Source organism: Centruroides sculpturatus, unplaced genomic scaffold (genome assembly GCF_000671375.1).
Source record: "Centruroides sculpturatus isolate CEXI.00-Female unplaced genomic scaffold, Cexi_2.0 scaffold1276, whole genome shotgun sequence".
Taxonomy (NCBI): domain Eukaryota; kingdom Metazoa; phylum Arthropoda; class Arachnida; order Scorpiones; family Buthidae; genus Centruroides; species Centruroides sculpturatus.
This window is the reverse complement of record NW_019385425.1, coordinates 191695-204977: the sequence shown is the minus strand read 5'-3', so window position 1 is coordinate 204977 and position 13283 is coordinate 191695. Positions and strand designations below refer to the sequence as shown.

At 26.2% G+C, this 13283-nt stretch overlaps 1 protein-coding gene across 1 annotated transcript in view; it reads right to left on the bottom strand.

Moving 5' to 3' along the window:
* LOC111638861 overlaps positions 1–9388 on the bottom strand; it is a gene marked incomplete at its 5' end in the record, with an annotated part of 28097 nt that extends 18709 nt beyond the window's left edge. Inside the window, 2 exons of the mRNA XM_023384624.1 lie at positions 4074–4178; positions 9178–9388. Coding sequence (XP_023240392.1) covers positions 4074–4178; positions 9178–9388 — 316 coding nt within the window. The remainder of the gene's footprint in view (positions 1–4073; positions 4179–9177) is intronic.
* Between the last annotated feature and the right edge of the window lie 3895 nt (positions 9389–13283).

The following is a 13283-nucleotide window of genomic DNA, read 5'->3' as shown; positions in this document are numbered from 1 at the left end:
TTTTATTCCAAGCAAGCATCGCAAGCCCGCTAGGTTAATTTCTGCTGCTTGCTTGGAATAAAATTTCTTGTATTTTATATTAAAATGATAGGCAAACAATTCTGTTAAAAGCACTGGCACTGAACGTTTCGCTTCATGCAGTCTATTTTGCAACTTTTTTAAAATGATGTCAATCCTGAAAATCTCGGGATTAGGAAAACTTAATCCTGAAAATTTTGGGACTGAAAAGTGGTCGGGATCCCGGGATCCCGATTTTCGAGATCCCAGGATCAAATCCTCTATGTATCACTTAAAAAAATTTTAATAAAGATATTTATCTTAATTATGAAAATATAATAACATGTTTTTTAATTTTTGGAACCTAACCCTCCTTTTCGCACTAGTTCTTTGTTTCGTATAACACGGATTCGCATAACACGGCAATTTTTTGGAACGTAACTACCGTGTTATACGGGGGTACCTGTATTTTAATTTTCCAGACATTTACTATACATGTAATTCACAAAAGCTACACATGCTCCAAATATGAGAAACCTGTTTTTAGGTGTGCTGTCATCACATAGGACTATGGAAAAGAAACAACAGTAGTCATACATAAAACAAACATTCAGTAATATTCAATCAGAACAATGTAGATTACATATAGTTTATTGAATTACACTGCCAGATAATGCTAGATTACCAGACATCCAGATTAACAAATTTCTACTGTAATTCAATGTATCAGACTTCATAATGTACAGTACAGTACACTTGATGAAAGAAAACTTATACAAGTATTTGACAATTTTTCTGATTATTTTTTGGTAGAATTTTTTTCTCCATTAAAGCAGTTTTGATTTCATTTTCTTTCAGTGAAATTATTTTGTCAGTAGTTATTCTACTAACTAATTCCATTTCTAATAAAATATATTAAATAGTCTTTATACAAAATGTATATAAGAATACACATTAATTATTTTGTAATCTATAATATGAAATTAGATATAATTATTGCTTAAGATAAAACTTATTGTTGAATTCTGAATTAAATAATCACATTAACTTATAAAATCAATCTCTGATATTAAAAGACAAATTGTAGTCCCTTCTATATGTCCAGTATAAACTTTTAAAAATTTGAAATTATAGTAACAATGTTTCAGGTTAAAAAATAAGCCACAAAAAGAGAATTCCAAATTTAATTTAATAATTTAATATTTAATTTAATAANGAATCTCATGTTATGTAGTGTTGTAGTGTTGTTTGTTTGTTTCCGTGTATTACTGTTTTTGTTTGTGTCGTTGTATTTCTTTATATTATTGATTAATAAAGTGGTAGATAGATTTAATAACTATTGCTTTATTGAATTTAATACAAAAATTTAATTATAGTTGATGCAACCTTCAAATTGTTGATCCGTGTCGGTGTTCAGTCGATCTGCAGTTGAATTATAAAGTGTAAAAGATTTCTCTAAAACACAATAAAGAGAATATGATGGATCAAAGATATTAAAGAAAATCCGGTTACAATAGAAACTAGAAATAACGCCAAAATATTTTAAGTATGATTTATATTATAATTGCTATAAAATAAGCAATTATATGGTTTATCCGAAAATCAGTTTTTAACAAGACAGTTATTTTTAATGACTTAAATACGATTATTGATAGGATTAACTTGCGACGAAACGAGTCTCTAACGACGAGTAATCGTGAATTTCTAGTTTCGCGTAGAGTAAAATCTTCACTTCTGGATGACCACTCAACAAACTTGAGTGCATGTTACTATTTATGACTAATCCACTTATCTCTAGAACTTCATAAAAACTCGTCTCGTGAACAATAATAGAACTTCTTACTCTAACTATAGCAGAGCCCCTGCTCATACAACACTCCACAATATACAGTACAAGTGCAGTACATCGAAATTTGCGTGTAGACCTAAATAAACACTTAATTTTAACGTAATAATTTCTATATTCAAAATAAATGAAACAAAACTAGCAATTATTTATTTATTGTGACATAATCGCAATGCCATTCTGCAATTTTTAATCACATTTTATAAATTTATTAAATTTAAAATATATCCTATTATTATAATTCAAAGATTTTTCAAAATGAATTTCAAAACATTATTATATTTGTGAAGCAGAAGAGAGTCAGATCTCAGATAATTTTATAACACAAATAAAAAACTTATTAAACCATTCCATTTTAAATTATATTTATTTCATTATCTAATTCATAAATATTTAATCATTAAGTGCTAATAAATTTGCAAATGACAAATTATTTATTAGACTTTTTTAATCTACTTATTTTTGTTTGTTTCTTTTTTTTTTTTAATATCTCTCTTAACCCTATGGACACTAAGAAGGCACTTTAGTCAAGCCCATTGTCAATTTGGCAAGGCCAACAATGAGGTGGCAGAATGGTGAAGGATGGGGCCTACCTTATCTAAGATGGACTACCCTAAAAAAATTCAAGGTTTTTTGACCTGTCTGAATTTGTTCCTCCATATCCATAGGTTAACTGCTCAGCCATCCAGCTGGCTAATCTTTTACTATTAGAAAATTACAAAGTAATTATCCCTTTTTTTTTAATGAATAATTATCTAGTTGTGCTTTTGTTCATTATGTTAACAAGTTTATGATCCTTTTAAAACAGGTATTTTTTTTCCTATTCAACTGATTTTTGAACCTAACAGAAATCTTACCTAAATTGAAAATAATGAGAAAGTGTATTATGATTATCAAACAAACAACTAATTCCAATATTAAAAAAAAAAATTGGACCATTTGTATAATGTTATATGTGAAACTTATGCATTTTAATATTTATCTTTTTAGAATTTGAATACATATATTATTTACTTCTCATTTTCAACATAATTTTCTATTATTTTATTTCATCAACTTCTTATTATCTAACTTATTAAAAATATGTGAAGGAGTCACTCAAGTAATTTTGATAAGTTTAATATTTTTAATAAGTCGTCTACAAATGTCATCACAATAAATTTTTATGGAAAATATATTATGAAGCATTACAGTTGGAAATTGGCATTCAGTCAATTTAAATATTCATGAAATGTTTGGAAACAAATTATATCATCTAATAATTCTTTTAAAAGAAAGAATGTGTATGCCAGAAAGAAAAAATAATGAATAGCTTAATAGTTAATATTACACTGACTAAAAAAAGTTAAGTTGTAAAAAACTCTTGAATTAAGGTGTCATTAAAATATTTGTATTAGAAGCAAAACAAATGTCATCATAATATAAACAGCAAGTCAAAAAATAGTATGGGTCAAGGAATTATATGATTAACAGAAAAAAATTTAGCATATCATTTACTCTTAATGAAACATCAAACACCTTCTATCACTGAGAAATGTTTATTAAACAAAGAACTAACATTTTCAACCATGGGTTCCCCATCATTAGCATTGCACGAAAAAAAATTGAAATCTATAAAAGTAAATTAAAGAATGGTTGTATTAATGCCAGGGATACGGATGGACTAGCTTCTGCATGGAAATTCTACATAAAAGAAAAATTAATATATAAAAACTCTTAGTCTGCACTTGCCCTTATATTTAGATGCAATTTTATGTATTTTATTTCATTATATTATTTATATTGTTGTCGTTTTAGTTTATTTAATATATTTTATTTTTTTATTTATTTGTAAACTTATCTAATATTTTCGTTTTAAATTTAAATGTAAAATGTTTGGATGTACTGTCATTAGAATGTTAAGTTTTTTAAAATACAGTATGTTTGAATTCAGTTACACCTGAAGATGGCCTATCTTATTAAGTTGAAAATGTTAGTGTTTCGTTTAATAAACATTTCTCAGCAACAGAAGGTGTTTGATGTTTCATTAAGTGTTTAAAAAAGCTGAGTTTGATATTTCATTAATATCATTTACTTATATAAAAATTTACTAATTTTTTTTTATTACTTTGCTAGATACTAAATATAACTTATTTAATATGTATGTATATTTATAAACAAGCAAAACTTTTAGAGATTTGTAATTATTAATTCTCATTTCATACACAATCCATATTTTAAAAAAACTGACCTGAGAATTGAGTAAGAGTATCAGCGCGAAGTCTGTAACGTGGAATTTTTTCTTCTATTAAACTGACTAGTTCTACTTCTGTACTGTCACAACTATTACACAAATCTGAAATTAATAATTAAATAAAACCATTATTCATTAAGTAATTCATTAATCCAAAACTTCTACATAAATTATATACAATAAAATTTGTAATTTATTTATCAACATTTAACTTATATCAGATATAAAAAAAGACGTGTTCTTGGTCTTTCTTACATCATAATTATAATTTTTCATGTATTTCTGATACTGAAAGTATTTTCACAAAACAAGCAGTTTCAAAAAGATTCAGAAACTATTTTAAAAACAATCAAGACTCTACAAAACAAATTTGTTTATATACTAACATGTCTTGACTTTTTATCCATTTCTGGAACTTTTGAACCTTATACAAATAAAGTTTTTAAACTTAAGTAATTTGCTACAAATTATATTAAGAAAATATATTAATATAAAGCTAGAAATAAACATTAAAATAATTCATGACATTTTTTGAACACCAAGAAAGATTGAGAAATTGCAATAAACAAGTTCATAGATTTAAAAAGAATTTGTAAAACTCAACATAAAATGTTTCAAATCCATATATTAACTGAATAAAGGTTTCAGTTTGACTTAGTTTAAGTAAATGGCTGAAGACTAAAAAATATAACTTAGGTATGAAATTAAAGCTCCTATCCTACAGATCAGTGTTTCCCAACCTTTTTTGTGCTATGCCTCATCTAAGCCTTTCTAAAATTCTTATGCCCCCTAACATGTACAGTGGCTATTTGATTAATTTAAACTCTGGACAAGTCCATTTTCGAATTGCCCCCCTGTGGGCTGTGAGCCCCACATTGGGAAACACTGCTATAGATGATGCCACTGAAGAGAGACTTGAAAAACATGCAATGGTTCAGGCATTACAAAGTGGCAAAAGTAAAATGTTAAGTCTAAGAGAAAATATGTTGTCTCTTAAACTTAACATGTTGTCCCCCGTTAACAATAAAAGATTAAAAATAAAAATCTAAAAAACTCTGTTGGTATTATGGGTATATATGTTTAACTGATGTACTTTTAACAGCATATAACAGTCTTCAGGTAATATGGCAGAAAGAACATTAGAAATGCAGAGATAGAACACATTTCTATCTACAGTTCTAAACATGCCTGTAATCATGTGAGGATAGGGAAAATGTGACTTGTAAAACTAATAACTAAAATGTGTTAAGATTGTTGAAGTAATTGTTCAAAACTTGATTATTTATTGTACCTTTTTTGAGAGTAATAATTGACTATTAAACATCATTAGTTTTGAAAAGAACTAAAAAATGTAGTGGTCTTATAATTTCTTAACAGACTGTATATAAGAAAGTTGAGTAATATAGTAAAAATCTGCGAGAACCAGAACATCCCAAAGATAAACTTGTGAAAGCCTAAAAGTTCAGTTATTTTAGTATTAATGTCATATTTTCCTCACAAAATATCCTGTCTAAGATGACAAGTTTTGAGACATGAACAGCAAGCAGTGTGTTATACCTCAGACTTGTATTAGTTAGAATATGTCAAGGCAAAAACTAACAAATATTGAATCAAAAAGTCTGATGCAAAAATATCAGAAATGCAATCAATGATATTTGATAATTGATATTTATTTTGCTTACATCAAGATAGATTTTAAGAAACACTTTAGTTAAATAATATTATAATTCACATCAACGAGTTTTTAAATTGTTTTAAAAGAATGACATGTGATTTGGATTTAATGGCATACCGATACAGGAACTACAGTGAATATACTCAACATAGTATTGAAAAATAAAACAAATGTGCTAAAAGCTAGTAAACTTTAATAATTAATCTCAAACAGGTATATTAAATCTAAGATGTAAAATGTAAGATTTAAGCATCTTTTGGTTTTTTTGTACATGTGCCAGCAAAAAGTTTGTGCCATTTTTTTCAAATCTTGATAAAACTTCATAACTATAATAAATGTCATTGAAAGAAATTTCTCCAATTGGCTATACTTGAAAAATTTTTTGCTGTGTAAAAAAGATTCACTCTACTTGATTTTATATTCAATTACAAAAGAAATCTTAGAAAATATTGATATATTTTCCATTTTCATTCACATTTGTATTCTTGGCCTAAGTTAATTTTGATTTTAAAACAATGGGAGAATTATGCTTCCCCAATGTATTGACACATTTAAAAAATAAAATTATTAAAAATGTTGAATACTTCATTGTTAATTATAACTAAAACAAATGAAAACAAAACTCAAGAGTATCATATCTAAGAACTCTCTTGAAGTTTGAATTTGAGAAAGTAAATTACCCAGGAGAGCATCTAAAAGTCTATATTTTTGGGGAGACAAAAAACAAAAGCTTCACTTAGTTCAAATGACAATGTGCTTTTTTTCAGTTAAGAATATATATATAATTTTTTTCTGTATTTTGAGCCATTTCTATGAATATAGTAAATATTATCTAAATTGAAACTTTGCAAGAAAAAAAGCACAATCACATTTTAAAACAATGACCATTTCTTGTTCAAGCCTGCTAAGCTGGAAGGTTTACAGGGTCCCAAGCAATTCAGACTTTCAGATTTTATTGTATAACTTTGAAAAAAATGGAGTATATCTTAAGTAGTTGGTAGCTTATGGAATTTATAAGAAATATATCTATCATCATAATTTATGCAGTGGATCATTTGTTTCTGCTTAAAGCATTGCTTAGAATATCCCTGAAATTTTGGGTTAAATTTTCAGATCATATTCCTCACATAAAAAGGATTATATATTAGAGTCTCTTTCCTCATATATCTGAACAAGAATACTACAACAGTGAAAACAACAATTACATTACAATTTTTGTGATAACTCAGGATGTATTTTCTTCATAATAGAAGTTTAGACTATTTACAAAAAGTCAAATTAACTTTTGAGTCCATCTTTATCCCTTATACACTACCACAGAAGTAAGTCTTAAAAAATTGCTTTGAAGAACTCTTCTTAAACACAGGTAAAAATTGATTAAAAAAAAACTTCACAAGGTTAAAAAAGATCAAGTGTCAGCCTTTTCTTGTAGGTTCTGACACTTTTACAATTAAAAACACAAAGAAATTCTTCACACCATATTTTTATCCACTTTTTAAACTGTTACTTCTGTGGTAGTGTATAAGGGTTAAAGATGGACTCAAAAGTTAATTTGACTTTTTGTAAATAGTCTAACTTCAATTATGAAAACAATTACATTATTCAAACATTGTGCAAATTAACAGACTTAACACACATGGAAAATTTTTTACTGAGAATGCATTTGTTTACTTGAATATTTTAAGCAAAAACATTTGAAGCCTAGAAGCTTATTTTTGTTGTGTGTGTGTGTGTGTGTGTGTTAAATATTATTTAATGCATATTTATTTTTAAAACCAATATTTACATTCAAAACAACTAATTTATATGAGAATATTTTTGATAAAGAATGGCCTCTCTAAATATTTTAACATTGTGACTAAAAACTCTAAATAAATACTTATGGACCTGTGTTCATATGGAAGGTTACTTTTTGTATGAAGAATGCACTTCTGAAGTTTTGCCAAGCATTTCATGGACATCTTTTATAGTAGTTGACTATTGATGCATTTAGATATTTTTAAATATAGCTTAAAAGTAAATTATATTTCAAGTTTAACAATAATAATATAAGAAATGTCCATAACTACATATTTATAGATAAAAATACAGACAAACAATTTAATTATAGTACAGAAAAACATCAAATTTTTTTTATTAGTTAATTATTTCATGATCAAAATTTGTTATAGTAATTCTTAAAGTATTTCTATATTAATTAGATAGAATTAATGATATAATTTATAAAAAATATTTGTTTCCAACAGTGGGTATAAACAATCAATGGGCATTTATATTCTTGATTTGGTCACATAGAAGTTGTTCTATAGTATTAAATAATTTAGGTTGTAAATTGTAATGTGTAAATATTTTCAATATATATTCCTTTGAAATTTATTTTATCTATCTTATTTACAATAGGAAGTGTCTAAGACAATAGATCTCCTTCCCACATAAACAATAAAACCTAAACAAATATATAAAATACAACAATAAAACATTGGATAAAAGTTAATAATTTTATTATTATTTTTCTTTTAACACTGAACCAATAGTAAAAATAAGGCATAAATTAATAATTACATTATAATCTTTCACAAGCATTTTTAAAATGAAGGAAATCAATATAGAATAAATGTTCAAAATTATCAATATTTTGGAAAATGTGGTAGAAACAAGATCTTTGAGTTATTGATAGTCCAAAAGAAAAAAAGTATATGGATGCATGTTAAATATGGATGCATGTTAAATTTTGAGTATTTCATAAGTGAACTCTCAAACAAAGCCATTATAGTATTTATAACAGCAGACTGAAATATTTATTAATTAAATAAAGGAAATACCAATCTAGACTTAGCAACATTTAAATGACTGGTAAAAGGTAAGTTATGATATTAATAAAATATACCTGATATTAAATAAAGTTCTTTAAGAGATTTTTTTCCCAAAAGGAGGGATCAGCTATAGCCCAGATCAACAAACACTAGTCTATAGTAGATTGGAAGTTAGTGTAAAAGATGGAATGTAAAACAATTTTAAAGGATATATGATGGCAAAAAAATGATATAGAATTGCAAGTCAAATGACAAATGATTTAATTGTTCTATGTGGCATTTGAATGTGAGTTTATTATCAAAAATGCCAACAAAATCATTCACAGAGTTGACATATTAATTGAAATATTTTGTATGAACTACAGTTTTGACAATTTTTTTCAACTACTAAAAAATATTTCTATAATTTTGCATTTCAACATTAACCAAATAATCTGTGATACAAAAATAGTGTTTAATGTTCCTTGTGTTTTCCAGTAATTAAAAGATAAAAAGAGGTGTCTTTGTTTTACAGTTTGTGCCTGAATATCCTTAGTTAAATTTAATGCTTAAATTGATTATGAAAATTATTTATAGCGTTTTAAAAAATTTTCAAAATTAATTTATTAATTACCTGTTAAAGTGGCAGCATGACACAACTGATATCCATTGCTCACAACTGTCACCTCATCACCATTACCAAGCTCTTCCGAACATGATGTGCTAGAGCTACCAGTATCCAGGTGGAGTTCCTCATTAAGGTCCAGTTTGCCTTTCTCTAAGGTGCTTGCTGTGATATTGGCATTTACCTTACTTTGCAGCAAGGTATTTGGGAATAGTGCATATTACTGTTAAGAATCTAAAAATATCAAACAACAAATTAGAATTTTAAATTATTTTCATAAATAATTCATAACTATGCAGATAAAAAAGAAACAAAAAAATTATTCACTGATAAAGAATATCAATTATAAATTACTCAAATGCCACCCCTTTAGTTGTGAAAAATAATTATTATTGAAATTGTGCATTAAACAGTTGATATTTATAAACTAAAAATTTTAAGAAACAATATGATGTCTGGCTGTTACTTGAACACAATAATTATAATTTAAAAATTGCTAAAATTAGTATAACTAAAAGCAAAATTATAAAACTAGGTTACAATCCTTTTAACAAGAAGAATAAAAGTAAGTTTTTCAAAAGAACATAGTCCAACATGATAATTTGTGAGTGCAATAACCTCTTTCAACAAGACAGGCTTGAATTCAACTTTACAGATTTTTGAAATCTACTCTTAAGATTAAAAGCTGGTTATGCCCTAGAGACAATTTGTTTTAACTAAGTCCAAAAGAAGTAATTATTAGAAGTTGTTAATTTTTTTTATCTCAATAAAGCAATTTTTTATCCAATTAGTAAAGAATACATTTAATAAATTTTGATTGTATTTCATATAAAATATGAGAGTTTAGGAGAGGAAAATATAGAAATTATTACAATTACAGCAAGAGAATAAAATAAAAAGTATTTAAAGAAAAAGAAATTTTTAATAAAACTATAGCTGACAATATACAACAGTCAACAATAATGAATATATATATATATATATTATATATATATAGTCAAGAATGGATGTTTTCCATGCAGATGTAGGAAAAACTATTCTAACAAATAATTAAAACATTTTCAGCTTTCTTTATAAGTCATCTTTAGATTACTAAAACATGTTTTCTATTAAAAAAAACCAGAAAAAACTGAATATAAAAGAATACTACAATTAAATTTAGAAAATTCCTTACAAACCATATAGATTAACAGTAAAATATTCCATACCTAAACAACTTAAAATGATCAGTAAAGAAGCTAAAAATGTTAATTTATATTACACACATTACTCATTAGAATAATACACTTTTTTTTTGCTATTTTCACAGTATCAGTCCAGTTAGATAAAATCTAATTATAAAACGTTTTATAACTGAAGTTTTATATCAAATGCTTGAGAATAATATTCATATTTCTTTATTCTTTGCTTAAAGTAAATATAAAATCTATAAGTAGAAAAGCATTTAACCTGGCATCCCTATTCAACGGATAAGAATATACAGGTTAAATGAAACTAAACTAAGATTTTGAAGGCTAAAAAGAAGTTGCTTATAGACAATTAGGAGATATACAGTTAAAAATATAAGATTAATTTAGAAAAACTTTTGTATACAGTTCATGAAAGAAATGAAATAAAAAATAAACTTGAGAAGCAAAATTTAATTTTTAAAAACATAAATGGAATGCATGTATTAATAAGAAAAATATTTTGTTTTTGACTTTTATCTACATAAAAGTATCACTAAACCTTTTACGTAATGTTTAGTGATAATTCTGTTTGAAAATAAACAAGTGGTCAATACAAGGAAAAAATTGGCTTCTTAATTTACTTGAATTTCTAAATTTAATTTTTTTTTTTAAATTAGTGGAATTTTAAAATTTGTTAATAGTTTGTTTAGATGAATAACTAAAAAAATATTACGAAGATATGCTTTTATTCTCATAAATCCACAAAGTATGGGGCATTGTTTAGAAATATTCTTAGTTATGCTTTCTATCAGTTTTTGTGGGCTTCCCATGAGCATTGCATACTTTTATTTTTAGTCACATAATACAAAGAATACTGTGAAAACTGAAAAAATTTTTCTTTACCTTTTAGTGCATTTATATAAATAAAAATCCAGCAACAAGTTGCATAACTTTTCCCAGCTATTATGAGATTCTTATAAAAAATATTTTGTATTTTTAATTACTATAAAATGGCAAAAATCTTAATTTTCAGGGTAGGGATAAGTCTTATAAAAAAGTATAAATGCTAATAATGAGTAAAATTGTCATTAAGTCCAACTATACTGGAGATACACATGACCGTCTTTATCTCCCCACCCCCTCAATCTTTAACAAACAAAATTTAATAGTTAACAATGTAAATTCGTCTCTGTAATCCAAAACACACACTTTGGTAGACTTATCTCACAGCAATTTCTGGTTAGCAAATTTAACTTTTATTTCTCATTGAACTACAAATATATTTTGGGTTGGTATAATATACTCCAACCCCTCTTCAGTGCTAGTTCAAATAAACAAAAAGTGTTAAAACATGACTATGTTATATTACATTAAATGAAACAAACCAAAAAACACTAAAAACACTTACATTTTTTCATTAAGTACACAACAAAATTTGTTTCTTATTTTGCTTTTTTCACAAACTAGGGGGTAGGAGGGTAGACCGTTGTACAAACATCAATTTATGTTTTAACTTAAATACTATGCATACCATGTTAATATGTAAAATACAAATAAAGATTGCTATAGTTTAACTTGAAGGAAAAATTGAGACGTTGAATTCATCTGTCCTTAGTATCAATTTTTCCTTCAAGTTAAACTATAGCAATCTTTATTTGTATTTTACATATTAACATGGTATGCATAGTATTTAAGTTAAAACATAAATTGATGTTTGTAAAACGGTCTACCCTCCTACCCCCTAGTTTGTGAAAAAAGCAAAATAAGAAACAAATTTTGTTGTGTACTTAATGAAAAAATGTGTTTTTAGTGTTTTTTGGTTTGTTTCATTTAATGTAATATAACATAGTCATGTTTTAAAACTTTTTGTTTATTTGAACTAGCACTGAAGAGGGGTTGGAGTATATTATACCAACCCGAAATATATTTGTAGTTCAATGAGAAATAAAAGTTAAATTTGCTAACCAGAAATTGCTGTGAGATAAGTCTACCAAAGCGTGTGTTTTGGATTACAGAGACGAATTTACATTGTTAATTTAACATACAGCAAACCAACTATATATTAAAAAATTTAATAGCATCAATGCCATTCATATATAAGCCACCATGCCAAATTTTGTTATTTAACCTATCCTGAGATATTAAGTAAAATAGATGCAAACATACACACATCCACAGAATGATTTTGCCCCCCTTTTTTACTTTTTCAGATTCAGGAAGTCTCAAAACATGGAGATTTGCAAAACACTCAAAGGGTCAATTCTGATGCAATTCCAATACTTCCCATGTTATGTATAGATAACAGCAGGGAAAGTAAGTGTTTAAATTTTTTTGATATTTTTTATTTTCTACTTTTGTTTTATTTGTGGAACACTGAATTATTAAAAGTCTTCTTGCATTTAATTAGAAGGTGGGTGAAAATTTCAGTAACAAGATTTTATGTAGACAGTATGACTAAAATGGGGAAAGTGTTTGTACATGTAGTGCCATCTGTTATCAGATTTTTACAAATTTAAATTTTTGCTAATTGTTTACAAACTCTAAAAGAACATATTGTCATCAGGAATACATATGTATGCAAAGTTTCAACTAAATTGAAAATTGGGAAGTGGTTGACAATTGAATTACAAGACTGGACACAGACAGACAAAGTTATAAGAAGTGTATAATAAAAGAACCAATATTTTAAATCTAATAGAACAAGTATTTTATGAGATACTGTACTTTGATTTTTGAAAATTCAACAGACATTAAATTTAAAATTCCTAGTAAAGCAGTTCAACTTTTAATAATGATTAAGATATTAGTAGACAAATGATATTTGGAAAAAAATGTTACTAGTACTCTGGGTTAGAATGTAAGCTTGATTTTGATTTAGTTGAGTTTGGATATAGATGATGAGAAATAAAAAAAAAAAAAAAAATGCCTTTTGAGACTCTTTATCTA